The sequence below is a fragment of the Ctenopharyngodon idella genome, chromosome 6 (genome assembly GCF_019924925.1).
Source record: "Ctenopharyngodon idella isolate HZGC_01 chromosome 6, HZGC01, whole genome shotgun sequence".
NCBI classification, from domain to species: Eukaryota; Metazoa; Chordata; class Actinopteri; order Cypriniformes; family Xenocyprididae; genus Ctenopharyngodon; species Ctenopharyngodon idella.
In genome coordinates, this window is record NC_067225.1 from 30,889,702 (window position 1) to 30,908,591 (window position 18,890).

The 18,890-nt window shown below is 36.2% G+C and overlaps 2 protein-coding genes and 1 long non-coding RNA gene across 10 annotated transcripts in view; 2 read left to right on the plus strand and 1 right to left on the minus strand.

Moving 5' to 3' along the window:
• Positions 1 to 18,890, minus strand: part of rbpjl (recombination signal binding protein for immunoglobulin kappa J region-like) — a 20,145-nt gene continuing 1,255 nt past the window's right edge. Inside the window, exons 2-12 of the mRNA XM_051897184.1 lie at positions 17,464 to 17,533; positions 14,628 to 14,762; positions 14,424 to 14,494; positions 14,240 to 14,355; positions 12,568 to 12,742; positions 10,530 to 10,667; positions 7,900 to 8,012; positions 4,661 to 4,801; positions 4,400 to 4,555; positions 3,933 to 4,036; positions 1 to 567 (exon numbers count right to left, since the gene is read on the minus strand). Of these exons, the coding sequence (XP_051753144.1) occupies positions 294 to 567; positions 3,933 to 4,036; positions 4,400 to 4,555; positions 4,661 to 4,801; positions 7,900 to 8,012; positions 10,530 to 10,667; positions 12,568 to 12,742; positions 14,240 to 14,355; positions 14,424 to 14,494; positions 14,628 to 14,762; positions 17,464 to 17,533 (1,493 nt within the window). The 3' untranslated portion in view covers positions 1 to 293. The remainder of the gene's footprint in view (positions 568 to 3,932; positions 4,037 to 4,399; positions 4,556 to 4,660; positions 4,802 to 7,899; positions 8,013 to 10,529; positions 10,668 to 12,567; positions 12,743 to 14,239; positions 14,356 to 14,423; positions 14,495 to 14,627; positions 14,763 to 17,463; positions 17,534 to 18,890) is intronic.
• LOC127514396 (uncharacterized) lies at positions 4,449 to 12,552 on the plus strand. Its single transcript, XR_007930623.1, has 3 exons — positions 4,449 to 4,579; positions 4,691 to 4,826; positions 10,891 to 12,552. It is a non-coding gene; the product is annotated as an uncharacterized LOC127514396 (long non-coding RNA).
• Positions 17,013 to 18,890, plus strand: part of matn4 (matrilin 4) — a 25,232-nt gene continuing 23,354 nt past the window's right edge. The window contains exon 1 of one of the 8 annotated variants that reach the window (XM_051897176.1): positions 17,013 to 17,468. The gene's annotated coding sequence lies outside the window, so the exon portion shown is untranslated. The remainder of the gene's footprint in view (positions 17,469 to 18,890) is intronic. The other 7 variants (XM_051897178.1, XM_051897177.1, XM_051897179.1 and 4 more) reach the window with 7 other exon arrangements.

Sequence of the window (18,890 nt, forward strand, 5' to 3'; positions counted from 1 at the left end):
TTTTAATTCTGAAGTAAACTAATCCTTTAACTGTGTATTTCAACTTTATTTCAGACTGACTCGGCTCTTTCCACAGTCTCAGTACACAGATCTTGTGCATTCCTAACTGTCAAACGCTCCATCAGAGCTGTCTCTAGTGTGTAAGCTCCATAAAGCTCAATGTGATTACATGCTGGGAGAGTTTTTCTTGTTAGTATAAGTGTTAACAAGAGGGTAGAATCTGAACCAGGGCTGGACATAATCTGACATGAATATTTGCCTCGATTAATCCTTGGTTCAAGGTGTGTGTGTTCTCAGCTCTGCATAAATAGGTGAAAGTTCATCCGCGTGAACTCCTGGTGTATGGTGTCGATGAGCGAGTCCGAGTCTGCGGTTCTCTCCGCTGTACCGTTTGTTTGAGAGGGGGCGCTGTGCTCTGGTGTGTAAGTAAATGAGTATGAACTCCTGTAGATCAGCCCATCCAATCGGATCAGAGATAAGGGCACTGTGATTGGTTGTCTCACCCATCTCCACTCGCCACTCAATATAGACACATCAGGAACGACACACAGCAAAGACCTGGAGGACCTGAGGTGGACATATATTATAATTACAGTCAGATTTACAAGTTTGCTTTGATACATATATAAATAATAATAAATATTTCCATCAAGAGGTGCATCAATTTTGGTCAAGATCTTGTATTGACAATGCAAGAGTCAAGCACTCTGTAAAGTCTACTCCAGCACATCCCAAAAACTTTCAATGAATTAAGGTCTGGACTCAGAGGTGCCAGTTCATGTCTGAAAATGATTCTTGAGCCTGATGAATCTTGGCTTTGTCATCCTGGAATATGGCCATTAAAAGTTACACACTCCATCAGTTAGGGTTAGAAAAATTGTTCTGTGTGTGTAACTGTATGTGTGTGTGTGTGTGTGTGTGTGTATATATAATATATATATATATATATATATATATATATTTCAGTGCAATCACTGCCACTGTCAAACTTTGACTGAGGTATTAATCTGATAAATGTTTTCCTCCTGTAACATAAGTTGAAGGAAGTTACACCTCACTGATTTGCAGTCATTTCAGTTGCAGATCACCCGCTGACCTTCCTGACACTTGACTACAGCTCTAAGAACCTCCCTACAAGGACCTGAGAGAGACCATCATTCCACTCCAGCCTGCTGAGACAGGAATGTCGCACCACGGCATCCCTGGAGCCTTGGCAAGGTGGACACAACATACTAAAATTATTGCACAGGGAAAAGTTTGGTACGTGCAGGAAATAGGTTTTGTGTCTTGCTATGAACTTGTATGCACCTGTGCTGTATTATTTACTACATAGTGACTAATTGCAATTGATAAAATAAATAGTTAATGATTGGATTAGCCATGTTCAAAGCCACTTAAAAATATCTGCATGCCTGTATGTGCACATCAGTTTATTTCAGTACTAATGTGGCATGTTTTAAAAAGACATGACGAGCAAAACCATTGGTTCCTCATGCACTGAGTCAGAAATCCCCACTAGAGTAGCACTTACACCAAACTGAGGGGGTTGTGTATATATCATTTGCCTGATTTATATAACATTTTTAACAGTATTAAAGTTTTAATTCACATCTGAATGAAAGTTTCCTGATAATTTACTCACCCCCATGTCATCCAAGATGTTCATGTCTTTCTTTCTTCATTCGAAAAGAAATTAAGGTTTTTGAGGAAAACATTCCAGTATTTTTGTCCAGGTTGAAGGTCCAAATTGCACTTTCAGTGCAGCTTCAAAGGGCTCTACACGATCCCAGACAAGGAATAAGGGTCTTATCTAGTGAAACGATTGGTCATTTTCTAAAAAAAAAAAAAAAAAAAAAATTTTTATATACTTTTTAAGCACACATGCTTGTCTAGCACTTCTCTGCAATCCGCCATGTATTACGTAATCACGTTGGAAAAGTCATGCATGACGTAGGTGAAAGTACCGATCCAGTGTCAACAAAGCGAATGTGCAAGGATTAAGCCAAACGGCCTTTACAAAAACGGTAAAACAACGATATCGGAGGAGTTTTTCGCCCTACCGCGGTACTTCCGCCTACGTCACACATGACCTTTCAACGTAATGCATGGCAGATCGCAGAGCAGTGCAAGACGAGCATTTGTGGTTAAAAAGTATATAAATATTTATTTATTTTTTTAGAAAATGGCTGATCATTTCACTAGAACCTTATTCCTCATCTGGGATCGTGTAGAGCTCTTTGAAGCTGCACTGAAACTGCAATTTGGACCTTCAACCCATTGAACCCCAGTGAAGTCCACTATATGGAGAAAAATACTGCATGTTTACCTCAAAAGCCTTAATTTGTTTCAATAACATGAACATCTTGGATGACATGGGGGTGAGTAAATTATCAGGAAATTTTAATCCTGAAGTGAACTAATCCTTTAACTGTATTTTTTTTTTATATAAAGAGATATCCAAAATCCCTTTTGTAAAACCCTTTAACTCTAATATGTCAATAAAAAGAAATGATAATTTTGAACATAGCTTCATCCAATGTTCAGATTTCTGCTCTGGAAATTAGTGCAGATTTAATTAGAAAATGCCTCATTTACATATTTAGACATAATATTTAAGAAAACTTGCAATGCAAAACACTTTCACCCTATTCGAATGTGGTGCCTTGCCTTGAAGATTTTGACTAATGATCTGCAATATTTAGTGAATACTGAGATAATAATTATAAATTGTTTATTGAACTGTTGTCTTTTATCACATTGCTGTTGCGATGATTTATACAGCAATAAGCCACTATGGACAGTGTTTTAAACTGCTTACCGTGTTTTAGGCACTTAGACAACTCACTGTAATCATGACCTCAAGTGGCTTATACTGTTTTGGTACAGTAACTAGCCTCCAATTAGCACCAATATAAGAAACATCAACCACATTCTGTAATTAGGTGATGGTCATGGCTCACTTAACACAACAAAATGCTTGTAAAATGTATATTTTGTCTTGTGGTCATCTAAAATTCTGTTATCTTCCTCAAAGATGTTTCCGTGTGTTCAGTGTGTTTAACTTCCTTCCAATCCTTCCTCGTGACATTTGTGCTTTATGATAAATGATGAGATCTGTGCTTTGCAGAGGAACACTTCAGACCCTAATCTTGTGTTACACAGGACCTCCTCTGGTTTACAAGAACGGGAAGTCATAAACTGAAAGGGCACATCTCAATACTCGGAACTCAAATAGCCTAAAATAAGTTTTCCTGTTTTTATCTACTGTTTAAACAGTGTTGAAGAGTAACAAATAAAATCTTACCAGCTAAATCGTGTGACAGTAGCTGTTTACAAACAAATAAGTGTAGACTTATAATACAGTTATAAATAAGCTATTTTTCCAACAATTTTTGGCAGATCATAAAAAAAATAAACTTTTCAGTGAACAAAAAACTAATTTATATGAATCACACACTTTTAAGTGTTTCTTGTTTGTGGCGACATAAATATTGTATTAAATATCACAGTTTATCACTATACTTTCAATTCAGTTACATATATGGGAGCTTTTTTCAGAGGTATTAGTTGTAAAACTTGTTGTTTTTTCCATTAGTAGTTGTTTGTATGTATCGTGTAGCTTACTACTTTTTTCTAAAGGGTAGTTTGACTGTTTAACTTTGAAACTATAGCTTTCTGAACTACAATATACTCATGATTTTCTCAACTCAACTTTTATTTATAAAGCACTTTTCAAAACTTTTGGGTGACCGGTGAGACTCTCACTGAAGGTGTATTCAACCACCTCTGTTCCAATGATGGTCCAACAGGATCCATCATTCAATAACACCTTATTACTTTGGGACACGGAGAGGCCTACATTTAGAATATTTTCCCCAACACTGCACCAAAAGTGAGGGCATGTAATCCAGCTATTTATGATAAATGCTAACCTGAACATGGTCTCTGCCTCCATGTCGCCGAACCAGACCTTTAAGTGTGGGCTGAAGTTTTCTCCATGAAGCTCCAACATGGCCACATGTCCCCCTCCGTTTAACTAAATCACAAAAACCATGAACACTTGTTAGTGTTTTTTAGGTAAGTAACCAGATTTTCTTGAACGTACCGCTCATATTTACAATTTGGTATTAAATTACACTCTTAGAAGAAAAGGTTCTGTATAGAACTCATAAACATTTTATCACTAGAAACTCAAATAACCTGTCAAACATGAAAGTATTATGCAATCATTTCTCCTACTATAGAACCTTTTTGGCATAAAGAGTTCTTAAAAATTGAGTCAACAACCCATAGGGTTCTATATAGAACCCCACTGAACCTTTTTCAGTGTAACATTCAGTTTCTCTTGAATTCATTTTAAAATTGATTAGAAGAGACGTAATGAAGAAACCTTTCTGACCTCTAGTCCATTGATCACAGGAACAGGGCTGATGGTGGTCGGGTGACCGGTGAGACTCTCACTGAAGGTGTATTCAACCACCTCTGTTCCAATGATGGTCCAACAGGATCCATCATTCAATAACACCTTATTACTTTCCTTGGGACACGGAGAAGCCTACAAGTTTGGAATTACATGAGGGTGAGTGAATGCATTTTCATAGCGGGGTGAACTATTGTATTTATTAAATGTGCGTATTTAAATGTCATTGCATGTGTTCACCTGGAATTGTATTATTTTTTCATTGGACAGGCAGAGGTACATGTGGTTGCTGTCTCTGAACTGGAAAGCACATTTATGAAGCTGAGATACGGGCTCATCCACGTCTAGACATGCATGCTGCTTGTTCACCTTACGTATTACCTACAAAGAGAGAAAACCACATCCGGTAACTATTTACACAGCTGACCGTTTCATCTTTTCTTTTCTTTTTTTTTTTTTTTTTAGATTTGACATCCCTTTAATAGAGAGCAACAGTGAGCCTCAACTTTTTCTCATTCTTGCTTCTGAAAGTTTTTTTTTATTTAATTCAGTTTAAAAAGAAATTAAATAGAAATTGGAATCTTATACTTATGGCTTGTACAGAAGCATTTAATCATAAACATTTAATAATAGACGTACCATGATCTCTTGTATGTTTTTGTTAAAAAGGAATTATTCTTTAAGGAAAAGAATGAGATTTTTACTTCCAGACCCTTAGTGTTTAGATTTCATATAGTGATGCAGATAAAAGTCTCTTCTGCTTTTTTAATAAAAAATACAGTTAAAGTTGTGAAATATTATTACAATTTAAAATAATGGTTTTCTTTGATGAAAAGAAAGTTCAAATGAAGAGAATTTATTTGAAATCAGAATCTTTTGTAACAATATAAATGTCTTTACTGTCTTTAATTTAATCAATTTAATGTGTCGTTGCTGAATAAAAGTATTATTATTATTATTTTATGTATAGATTTCTTACATCACAGGAATAAGTTACATTTTAAAATATATTTAAACAGAAAACAGTTATTTTAAATTGTAATAATATTTTACAATCTCAATGTTTTTGCTGTATTTTTGATCAAATAAATACAGCCTTAGTGAGCATTTTGGCTTCTTTCAAAAACATTACAACCGAAAAAACCTTTTGGAACCTTTTATTTCTAGTATAATTGTATAAAGTCCTCTTCATTTTGTTCTCAGAAATCTGATATGAGCAGACCTTAAAAAAAAAAAAAAAAAAAAAAAAAAAATCACCGCCCTTCTATCATGCACCACTGCACCTGGTCTCATTCGTCTGGCCCCCCGCAGCACCTGTGTACTGCACAATATGCCTGACTGTTCACCCTTCTCCAAAACTGCAGCTCGCCCATCAAAAATCCTGCTGCATGAGGGCTTCAAATACACTCTTGCAAACCAAAACAAACCAGTCAGCGATTTCAAACAACTAAAACAACATTGTTGAAGGTCTATTCTGTTTGCTAGTCTGCTAAATGTGGTATTGAAACGTTGTCCTTGGCATTTTGATCAAGTGCTTTATCAGCAAATTGTGACGCAGGTTGGTAGTAGACCAGCTTCCAAAAAACCACAGGGATGGAAATTTGTTCAAAAGAGACTTCAGAGACATGGGTGAAAAAATATACATTAAAAATACACAGAACATGCAGATTCAGTTCAACAAGGTTTTTTAAATAAAACACGCATGATTTTACACTTTGTTAGCTTGCAGTGGAGCACCAAGTACAATCCAGTAAGATTCTGTGTTCTTTTTGAAGTACTTTTTCCATTAATTTTTCACATAGGGATGTAAAAAAAAGTCTTTGTTAAAGTGTTATAAGCCATGAATCAAGACAATCAGCTATGAGATGAATCACAACACTACAAACTTTGATTTGAAGCAAAATAGTTTTTGAAAATCAGACAAAAAGGCAAAGGTACAAGACTGTGAACTTAACGGCTTTAGTGAGGGAAAGAACGACAATCCATTGAAGCATTGCAAACAGCATAATCGAATTAAAAACGATGGAGAAATATAAAACTACTCATTTACAAATTTTGATTTTTATATATATATATATATATATATATATATATATATATATATATATATAAAACTGAGCTTTGTTCTTCAGAAAAATCCTCCAGGTCCTGCAGATTCTTCCGTTTTCAAGCATTTTTTGCATATTTGAACCCTTTTGAGGGTTGAGGGACTCAAACGCAACTATTTAAAAAGTTTCAAACATTCACTGATGCTCCAGAAGGAAACACGATGCATTAAGAGCCGGGGGGTGAAAACTTTTTGTATTTGAAGATCAAGGTAAATTGTACTTAATTTGTCTTCCGGGAAACATGCAAGTATCTTTTGTTGCTTCCGAAGGGCAGTACTAAATGATATTTAAACAAAATAAGAAAAATTTGGACATCTTCATCCTGTTCAAAAGTTTTCACCCCCAACTCTTAATGTATCGTGTTTCCTTCTGGAGCATCAGTGAATGTTTGAACCATTTTTTAATAGTTGTGTTTGAGTCCCTCAGTTGTCCTCAGTGTGAAAACATGGATCTCAAAATCATACAGTCACTGCTGGAAAGGGTTCAAATATGCAAAAAATCCTGAAGAATCTGCAGGACATGGAGGATTTTTCTGAAGAACAGAGCTCAGTTTAACTGCTCAGAACAAACAAGGGACTCAAGAACAACCATCACACAACAAAAAAACAGTCATAGATCATCCAGGTAACTACACACAGTATTAAGAACCAATGGGTAACAAACTTTTGAACAGGGTTATTTTAATAAATTCAGCTATTTTTTTTGTCTTGTGGACTATATGTAAACATCTTTTATTTAAAATATCTTACTCAGGACAGTACTAAATAAAAAATAACATGCATTTTGTATGATCTCTCTTATTTTGTTAAAATATATATATTATTATATATATGCAATAAACTAAATATATACATAAACAATATATTTTGTTTATGCATATTTTGTATGCAAAATATGCATAAACATACAAACATTTAAGTATTATGTGAGCGTAAGGAGATTGACTCGATTACATCATTACCTCGATTAGATTACATTTTTCAACTCTGATTGGTGTCATTTCTGTACAGCATCATGGGTAATGTAGTTTTTCACCAGAAATTCCGCTGTTAAACAGGATTATTTAAAAAAAAAAAAAATCTGAATAATCAGCAGAAGCAAATACCATCTATTAACAATTTTGTAGCTCAGAGTAGGTCTGTCTTTAAAGGTTTAAGTTATTGTTCAAAATCTATTTTCCTATGGAGAAAATGAATGTTTTTACTTGCGGAACCCGACTGTTGCGCTCTATTCTGTTTGGAGTTGTTAGTGCAACAGAAATTACACATTTTACCTTAAATTCAACTCGTATATCTTTTAAAAAAGATGATTAAGCTGATTGTGAATCATGTAATGGAAAGAAAAAAAAACGTTTTATACTTGCATACATACCATTGGTGGCAGCGCCACTCCTGAGTCAGTGCATACCAGCTGAACCACACAGCCGTAACAGATGTAGCTGTCACACACGGTGTATTCACTATGAACACCTTGCATCTCCTCCACTATATGAACAGAGTTGAAACACAGTAAGTATTAGGATATAGCGCTGTAGGGGGCGAGAGAGAAAAATAGACCTTACTCTGACCAGGATTTGGCCTTGGGCGCTGTACAGGGGTTAAACCCATTTATGCTACATTTGTACCAGATGTTGAACACATGTTGCTGACATTTACAATTGGAGCTTTTAGAATTTCTATTTTTTTGGGTGAAATGTCATATACTGTATTTTACTCTAAAATGCAATGAGGCACTATAAGCGTTTGTGAGAGTTTATTTACGCAGGACATCCAGCATAGAGTTTTGGACAGCTGTTTCTAGACTTGTTTGGGTTTCTTGTGTTTATTTAGCTACTGTGGTGAACGGTGAATTAGTCCCTACAACATACAGTGGGTCTGTGCATATGCATGGGTGAACCCGGGTTAATGAAAATACTTCCGCAAAAGGGGTTTTCCACGTCATTAGAAGGTGTAGAATGAGTTATTATAATAATACTGTTAGGTGTGTATTATATTTGCCAATTTTTTTTTTGAGAAATAGACTGTCTCTGCACATAAATGCATCATTTGCATGCAATTATTATAATGTTGTTAACCTTGTAAACATATGAATGTTAAATAAAAGAATATTAACAGAGGGTTCACAAATGTGTAGTGTAGAAATGTTGAAACCTGACTACCCAGGATTCAATACTAATGAAGATGAAATATGAACCCCGTGTTAGCAATTTCAAGTGTGAAAAGCTCATAATTGATAGTTTTGGTCAGTTAAAAGAAGTCAGGAAGGGCATCCGGCGTAAAACCTGTGCTAAATCAAAATGTGTGTGTGTGTGTGTGAAGCGGACCCTGCAAATGAGTGGGAATAATATGGATGATCAGTTGAAAGAAATTTGTTACTTTTAAACGTTGTTTTATTCAGTTATACAGGTGCTGGTCATATAATTAGAATATCATGAAAAGTTCATTTTTTTTATTGTAAATTATTTTAAAAAATGAAACTTTCATATATTCTAGATTCCCTACATGTAAAGTAAAACATTTCAAAAGTTTTTTTTTTTTAAAATTTGTTGATTAGAGCGTACAGCTAATGAAAGTCCAAAATCCAGTATCTCAAAATATTAGAATATTTACATTTGAGTTTCATTAAATGACCATCCCTACAGTATAAATTCCGGGTATCTTTTGTTCTTTGAAAGCACACTAATGAGGAAGATTGCTGACTTGGCAATGGTCCAGGAGACAATCATTGACACCCTCCACAAAGAGAGTAAGTCACAGAAGGTCATTACTGAATGGGGTGGCTGTTTGCAGAGTGAAATATCAAAGCATATTAAATGCAAAGTTGACTGGAAGGAAGAAATTGGGTAGGCAAAGGTGCACAAGCAACAGGGATGACCGCAAGCTTGAGAATACTGACAAGTAAAGCCGATTTAAACACTTGGGAGAGCTTCACAATGAGTAGAATGAAGCCGGAGTCAGCGCATCAAGAGTCACCACACTCAGACATCTTCAGGAAAAGGACTACCAAGCCACTTCTGAAACAGAAACAACGTCAGAAGCATCTTACCTGGGCTAAGGAGAAAAAGAACTGGACAGTGAACAGTGGTCCAAAGTCCTCTTTTCAGATAAAAGCAAATTTTGCATTTCATGTTGAAATCATGGTCCCAGAGTCTGAAGGAAGACTGGAGAGGCACAGAATCCAAGCTGCTTGAAGTCTAGTGTGAAGTTTCTGAAGTCAGTAATGATTTGGGGGGGCCGTGACGTCTACTGGTGTTGGTCCATTGTGTTTTATCAAGTGCAAAGTCAATGCAGCCATCTTCCAGGAGATTTTGGAGCACTTTATGCTTCCATCTGCTGACAAGCTTTATGGAGATGCTGATTTTCTTTTCCAGCAGGACTTTAGCACCTGCCCACAGTGCAAAAACCACTTCCAAGTGGTTTGCTGACCATGATATTACTGTGCTTTATTGGCCAGCCAACATGCCTGACCTGAATCTATGGGATATTTTCAAGAGAAAGATGAGAAACAGTCGATCCAACAATATACAGATGATCTGAAGGCTCAATAGTGCTTCAGCAGTGCCACAGGCTGATCACTTCCATGCCACACTTCACTGATGCTGTAATTTGTGCTAGGAGCAAGTCATTTGCTGTAATATGTGCTGCCGACCAAGTATTGAGTGCACAAATGAACATACTTTACAGAACTTGAACTTTTCTGTTTTGCAAATCCATTTTTTGATTGATCTTAGGAAATATTCTAATATTTTGAGATACTGGATTTTGGACTTTCATGAGCTGTACGCTCTAATCATCAAATTTAAAAAAAAAAAAACTTTTGAAATGTTTTACTTTACATGTAGGGAATCTAGAATATATGAAAGTTTCATTTTTAAAAATAATTTACAATAAAAAAATGAACTTTTTCATGATATTCTAATTATATGACCAGCACCTGTATGTATGAAGGACTGAGATAAAAATAAAAGTAGAATAAAAGAAAAAAAGCACTGCATCTCCAACCTAAAGTGACAGTGAAGGCCGTCCATTGTCTCGCGCTGGCGACAAAAGCCCCATCTTCCACCGCCAGGTAACGAGTACTGACCGTCTGTGACCGCAAACGGTTAAACAGCGACACTTTTGAGCCTGAGGAAATACACACTGCAGAAGCAAACACACTTTTTAGAAAGTTACAACAGATTTTTTACAAAAACTAAAACTATGGGCAAACAAAGGAAACAGCACAATAATTTAAACACTCACTGACATCTATGCATACACATTCAGACTGAGAAGACAGCAAACACAAATGACTGATATACTGTGACTAATGCCAGTCTGTTCTTTTTCTAGAACTTTGTCTCATTGTCCGTCTCTCCCACAGGATGGTGAGGAATTCAACGTCACTTGAATGCTGCTCTCAGATGTCAAGCGCCTCTTTCTTCCCCGTAGAACCTCTCTGTGGATCCAATAGTCAATGTCAACAGCAGATGCCCTCTTAGTGTGTGCTTTAGGATCAAAAGGTTAGAGGTCAAATGTCTGACTTCTGTGGCAATGGCTGCCGGGTGACACTATTTAGCGGCTTGACCCCACTTTTCATACACAAAGACACGGTAACATAAACTTACAGGGGTTTGGTTTCTACACCGGTTGACCCTTTTACATAACGGCCCTTAGTCAGGGTAGACGTCATGTTTGATTTGATCCAAATGAGGGATAGATGAACAGTCCATTCAATAGGTTGTACTGTTTTGTACCATGGGTGTCAACTGTTTAGCTAACAAAACTAAAAAAATAATAATAATTTGGAAAAAAAAAACATGGGAAACTGTGGGCTGTGAAAATTAGTCATGACCTATAACCCTAGAACTCAAACCCTCGATTTCACAGACAGGTCTTAAGCCTAGTCCCAGACTAAAATGCATGTTTGAGCTGTTTTAACTGAAAGCAACTTGCACTGGCATATTTTAAAATATGTCAGTGCCATTGTTTTATCTCAAGAAGCACATCAGTAATGTTTTTTTCTAAGGCACATTTAAAAAACCCACTTAAATGCCTAATCCTGGCTTCTGAGCCCTGTCTGTGAAAAAAAAAAAAATGGGCATAAAACGGAATTACAATGCACTGAATGTCTATCGCTTGCATCATATTAAAGGGGTGGTTGATTATGATTTCACTTTTTTAACTTTAGTTTGTGTGTAATGTTGCTGTTTGAGCATAAACAACATCTGCAAAGTTACGACGCTCAAAGTTCAATGCAAAGGGAGATATTTTCTTTTAAATAATTATCTGTTTAAGGACTACAACAAACGGCTGGTAGGGACTACAACGAGCTTCTTCCTGGGTTGGTGACATCACTAACCCTAAAATTTACATAAACCCTGCCCCCGAGAACACACAACAAAGGGGGTGAGGCCATGTTGGGCTGCTTTAGAGAAGAGGAAGAGTTGTTGTAGGAGAGTGTTTTTGCCATGACCTTATTTTACGCCAGACTGCTTCACAAACGAGGGTCAATTCAACGCTGGATTTGCACAAAAGATTAACATGATGGCATATGCTAGTCGATGAGTTGAATCAACTCCACAGCAACTACATAAATTTATCCACTAACCATTCAGAAACGTCCAGTTTCATTCTAAAAGTTGTAACTTCTTCCTGAGTCTCTCCATCAGTGTTCGACTCTGGTTTGAACAATGTAAGGCTGAACACCGTTACTGACAATCCTCATTTTGGCTGCGTGAGATTCTCCAGCTTTGTTGTTGTTGAGCAACCGAAGCACGAGCTGTTAAAGCTCCGACTTCTTTTGGAAAGTGGGCCGGGAGCAGCAGCTCATTTGCATTTAAAAGGACACACACACAAACGTGTTTTTGTTCACACCCAAATAGGGGCAAATTTGACGAGCTATAATAAATGATCTGTGGGGTATTTTGAGCTGAAACTTCACATGCACATCCTGGGGACACCAAAGACTTATATTACATCTTGTGAAAGGGCCATTATAGGTCCCCTTTAAATATAGATTTTTTGAATTGCACACAAATACACACATGCACAGACTCACAGTCAGCATTCTTCATGGACTGTCTCTTCTGTGATGGTTTGGAGATGACTTTAATGAGTCTGCTGTTAAATGTGCCGATTTCTTGCCCTCCGCTGTGAAACAGGTGTAGCAGCAGGCGAAAGTGCTTTCGTTTGTCTGTATCTGAGATATACAAGGTTTTAGCGCAGGCAAACATCTGAAAAAAAAAAGTGAAATGGACACAATTGAGTCAGTTGTTAACATTTACAAAAGTTCAAAAGCTTGGGGTCGGTAAGATTTTTTTAAAAATGTTTTTAAAAGAAGTATCTTATGCTCACTAAGGCTGCATTTATTTGATAAAAAATACAGTAAAAAACAGTAATATTGTGAAATATTATAATTTAAAAAAACTGTTTTCCATTTGAATACATTTTAAAATGTAAATTATTCCTTTCATGCAAAGCTGATTTTTCAGCATCATTTCTCCAGTCTTCAGTGTCACATGATCCTTCAGAAATCATTCTAATATGATGATTTGCTGCTCAAGAAACATTTCTTATTATCTATTGTGGAAGCTGTGATACAGTTTTTTTTTTTTTTTTTTTACCCAGAACTTATTTCTGAATAGAAAATTCAAGAGAACAGCATTTATTATAAATAGAAATCTTTTGTAACATTATTCGTTTTTACCAACTTCAATCTTTACTGATAAAATTAATGCATCCATGCTGAATAAAAGTATTAATTTCTTACTGACCCCAAACTTTTGATCAATATTGTCAGTACACAGTCTTGGAAGACATACTGTAAAATGTCAGTTTATATTTAGATCTCTGATTTTTCGTAGCAGACTTTGCTATCTTGGCAAATCTGAACACAGTTTAAGACATTTTTGAGATCTCTTCTTAAGAGGAGGCACATGTGGGGGTTTTCCACAGAATACAAATCTGAGAATTCAAATAATCATTTAAAGTAACACTCCACTTTTTTTGAAAATAGGCTCATTTTCCAACTCCCCGAGAGTTAAACAGTTGAGTTTTGAGTTTTGAGTTTTACCGTTTTCCAATCCATTCAGCCGATCTCCGGGTCTGGCGGTACCACTTTTAGCCTAGCTTAGCATAGTTCATTGAATCTGATTAGACCGTTAGCATCTCGCTTAAAAATGACCAAAGAGTTTCGATATTTTTCCTATTTAAAACTTGACTCTTCTGTAGTTACATTGTGTACTAAGACCGACGGAAAATGAAAAGTTGCGATTTTCTAGGCCGATATGGCTAGGAACTATACTCTCATTCCGGCGTAATAATCAAGGAACTTTGCTGCCGTACCATGGGTGCAGCAGGTGCAATGATATTGAAAACGGTAACGGTAAAAAACAGTAAAACTCAACTGCTTAACTCTAGGGGAGTTGGAAAATGAGCCTATTTTCAAAAAAAGTGGAGTGTTCCTTTAATCTCATTGCTGTCTTGGACAGATATTAAAGAGATCTTGCTTGTGATTAGTATTTCCTGTGGGCAGGAATAAAGCAACTAACAGACCAAGCCCATATTCTTTGTTCATCCACCTCCTCTCCTTACATAAACCTAGTTGTAATCCAGGTAGAATAAACATATGATCCCATCTCCAAATCTCTCTGTACACACAGCAGTCATGTTCTCTCATGAGCCTGACAGACTCTCTCCTCTTTGATCGCTGCGCTTTGGCAATGTCTCACCCTCTTGTCTGTCTGCTCCTCAAAGCTCAGCTTGAAACTGTCCGTCCGTGGATCAGTGGAGCTGTCCAGACCCATGTAACCGAAAAGCCGACAACTGGACTCACCTAGACCTGATGCTGTGTGAATATAAATGGAATAATTAGAGTGAATTACAATGGTAAGAATGAAGTCACAAGCCACTGACCTTTAAGCTGCTCCTGTCTGAGTTTCCATCCGTGTCCAGTGAGGTACACACAAGGAGGAGGACAGAAAAACCTATGGAAACACACAAACCATTATTTTTGGAATGAGACATGAAGAAAGAGGTGTGCAATTAGACATTTTCCCATCAGCTAAACCAGCTTATTTTCAGTACATTGTGTGTGTTTCACTTCTTGAAAATGTTTACCTTTTCTCATTCCCATAAGACTTCTGAGCAACTTTGGCATGCAAGATGATCACTGATTGGTCAGGTCGGAATTGAAGGTATCGCCTCACAGAATCTCTGGTTACATTTTGCAACAAGGAAAAATTTTGTTCCTCCCTGGTGATGCAAAAAAATATTTCTGTTAAACTGGTAAAAGGGTGATAAATCAAAATACATCCTCCAAAGTAAACTATTGGTGCATTTCTCAAAGACCCTATCATGGAATTTAACATTTAAATATTGATATTAGTTTAGAAAGTAGAGGCATTAACAGCCTTTTTGGCTGTCCTTTATGTCTGTGGTTAGTTCTGCTGAGCTTTCTGACATTAACCACAGTAACAAGCAGCCTGCATGATTCAGTAATAGATGTTATAGTTATAATGATAGATATACTGAAACAAATACAAGTCATTTTTCTGTGGGTGGGTTGAATGTGTAGACAGTGATTCAGAGATATTTTTGTAAAAGAACATTGTTTTATAGAGCTGGAGAATTTGGTACACAGATTTGTGGAAATATATTTAAAAATAAATCCTTTTTTATCCTAGTGTGTTTTTATCCCAGAAGAATCTTATGATGCATGTTTTATTAAAAAGTTAAGAAAGCATCTTTTATGTTCCACAGATGAATGAATGTATCAATGGATTGGAATGACATGAGGGTGAGTAAATGATGACAGGATTTTCATTTTTCGGGTATTAAGCACTTTGCTCTTCATGTTCATTTCTAATGAAAAACAAGATCTTTATTTAACTTTGATTAATCGTTTTACATGATCTATTTGCAGTTACTCGTTTCACTTTTAAATACCTCATTTTATCAAAATTATTGTATTTAATTAATATTATTGGCAGTCTGTTACCCTAGTTTTTTTTTTTTTTTAACAGTGCTTAATTTTCTGGGAGTTTTAATTTCTTTGATTAGGAGCCCAATGATATAAATGTGGAATTTCCCAGCAGAGTGAAGTGCTTTAATTGAAAGCTCACATAATTCCCCAGGCTTAGGATGTTTCAGTCAGTCTGCCTGAGTTTTTATTTGATGCATTCCCAGGAGGATTCGGGGTCAAAAGCAGTGATGTTATTTCCTACTTTAAGTGCATTTGGATGGAGGTCAAATTGGATCCCTGTGTTTGGCTTTTTTAGATTACTACACACTGTTAAAATCTTTTAAATCCTGTGTCGTTGACAATACGTTTCATGCTATACTTCATCTAAAACTATTTTTAAGGGTTAGTTTACCCAAAAATGAAAATTCTGTCATTTATTACTCACGCTCATGCCGTTACAGACCCATAAGACCTTCGTTAATCTTCGGAACACAAATTGAGATATTTTTGATTAAATCCGATGGCTCAGTGAGGCCTGCATAGAGAGCAATGACATTTCCTCTCTCAAGATCCATAAAGGTGCTAAAAACATATTTAAATCAGTTCATGTGAGTACAGTGGTTCAATATTAATATTATAAAGCAACGAGAATATTTTTGGTGCACCAAAAAAAAAAAAATAAATAATGAATTATTTAGTGATGGCTGATTTCAAAACACTGCTTAAGGAAGCTTCGGAGCATAATGAATCAGCGTGTCGAATCAGCTGTTCGAAGCACCAAAGTCACGTGATTTCAGCAGTTTGCCGGTTTGACAAGTGATCCGAATCATGATTCGATACGCTGATTCATTATGCTCCGAATCTTCCTGAAGCAGTGTTTTCTCGTCGCTTTATAATATTAATATTGAACCACTGTACTCACATGAACTGATTTAAATATGTTTTTAGTACCTTTATGAATCTTGAGAGAGGAAATGTTATTGCTCCCTATGCAGGCCTCGCGGAGCCATCGGATTTAAACAAAAATATCTTAATTTGTGTTCCGAAGATCAACGAAGGTCTTATGGGTGTAAAATGGCACGAGGGTGAGTAATTAATGACAGAATTTTCATTTTTGGGTGAACTAACCCTTTAACATTTTCCTACATATCATCATACTTAAAGGGATAGTTGAAAATGAAAATTCTGTACTCAACCTCAAGTTGTTCTAAACCTGCATAAAGTTCTTTCTTCTGTTGAACATAGGAAGATATTTTGAAGAATGTTGGTTGGTCCCCATTGACTTCCATATTAAAGAAAAAAATAAATAAAATTGAAACTGTTTGGTTACCAACATTCTTCAAAATATCTTATTTTGTGTTCAGCACAAGAGATAATACAGGTTTTGAACAACTTGAGGGTGAGTAAATGATGACAGAATTTTCATTTTTGGGTGAACTATCCCTTTAAACGACAGTTACAGTAGGCCTATCTAAAACACTTTCCCTTCGTATAAACGGCACTCTAAGATCTTAAACGTTACCTACCTTAATATAGACACTATTAATATTTCATAGAAAGCCTATAAAGAAAATAGCATCACTGTAAATGAAATTCAGACTGATAAAGTCAGCTCTGTGTTCACTAATGCCACTTCAGGAGCTCGTGCATCAATCGTGGACTAAAGCAGAACCGCAAGGAATTTCTGAAGGCTCACTAAAAGAAAGCGTTAATGTTCTCCCTCCTGCAGCAACCCCCCCAAAGAAATCCTGCCTGCTCTTCCCATTTCGGACGGGGGTGGGATCTACATTTTAAACGTGCTCTGTAGATTTAATACCAGGCCCATGTCCTGACTGTTCACTCTGTGCCTGAATAATCGCCTGGAGAGTTTACTAACGTTACTCACCTTAAGGAACTGTCTGACTCTTTTAATAGGCTTCCTGAACCACTTCAGCTTCGTATTTTTTGGATACCGTTGCCCACTTCTAGGAGAGTTTGTACCTGTGTCATTACCTGAGGTGAGTGAAGCACGAGTCTGATGTGTACAGGTGAGAGGCTTCTGTAGAGTCCACGATGGCCAACCCTGGAGAATTAAGAGGAAAACATCTTTGTTTCTTGTGTTTTAATGGTTTATTTAGTTGTAAATGGAGCAAAACCAACGAAACTGTTTGTTTAACGACCTGGAGAGTGAACATCTAAAAAAAGAAACATTATTTCGGGGGGAAAATTTTTTTTTAAATAGCAGTTGTGAAATGGTTAAACATATTGAATGTTAGAAACATGGTAAATGTGCTTAGCTGAGCAATATTTTCGCGCTGTTTTTTTTATTTTTTAAACAATGCTTTCATGCTTTACGTCTCCTTTAATTTTCCCTGAGGGAAAATATACGTTATCTTTTTAAAATTAATTAAATAATACTGCATTTTAATATCAGTGTTTTTATAAAATTCAACCGAAATTCAATAATTTAGATAAGTTTTGAGAATTATGACATACTTGTGGAAATAAATAAATGTTTGTCGCGATATTTAATAAAAAAAAAAAAAACCAAAAAAAAAAACCACTTGACTGGTTTAATATGTAATATATGTGTATTCTTAAATGTCATGTGACACATTTTCGAGATAATAGCATTGTTATGGCCGCATCTCGTGCTCATTTTATCATTTTAAGTGCATTTGTTTAAAATAGCATATTAACATACTATTACTGCAGAATGTATACTGTGCACAGTAATTGTTCTGTATCGATGAAATATCATAGTTTGCAGTACATAACCAAAGCACACTGTGGAATACTGTCTCCCACAATGCAATGCTCTCAAATTGGCCTACTATTTACGTCGGCTGCAATTTTTAACATTTTTCTAACCATTTATTTAATTATTGATTGATTAATGACCCAAATCTCTAAATTAAACATACAACATCATGAGGTTTACTAATAAAAGTTTGAAACTTTTATTCTTGCATGTTTTATACTGTTTAACATTCTATTAAAGCAACTGTGACAGTAAACAGTATATACTGTGCACTAAGTACTAAGTAGTAGTACACTACTCCATTCTGAACAAATCTAAATATAGATCAGCATGTAACAGACTGACTGTGTCTCAAAACCTAGTGAGCCGTCAACCTAAACAGCATTTCCACAGTGCTGTCTAGGTAGGCAGCTCTCTAGGTTTTGGGACACAACCAGTATATGCTTTAGGTGCACAGTGGTTGGCTGGAGGCGAAACCGCTATTAGTAGCAAAGCGTCACATCTGCTTTCAATCCTGCTTTAACAAGAAGCTGCTGTTGGTTAATCTAACTGTGCTCTGAAGCTGTCAGTCAGTCTGCTGCCAAAGAAACCATGCTTGTCATTTTCCTCCATTCGCCCCTTCTCCTCTAATACTCCTGTCTTCTCTCTCACTACCTCACACTGGGTTTTTCTTTGGTCT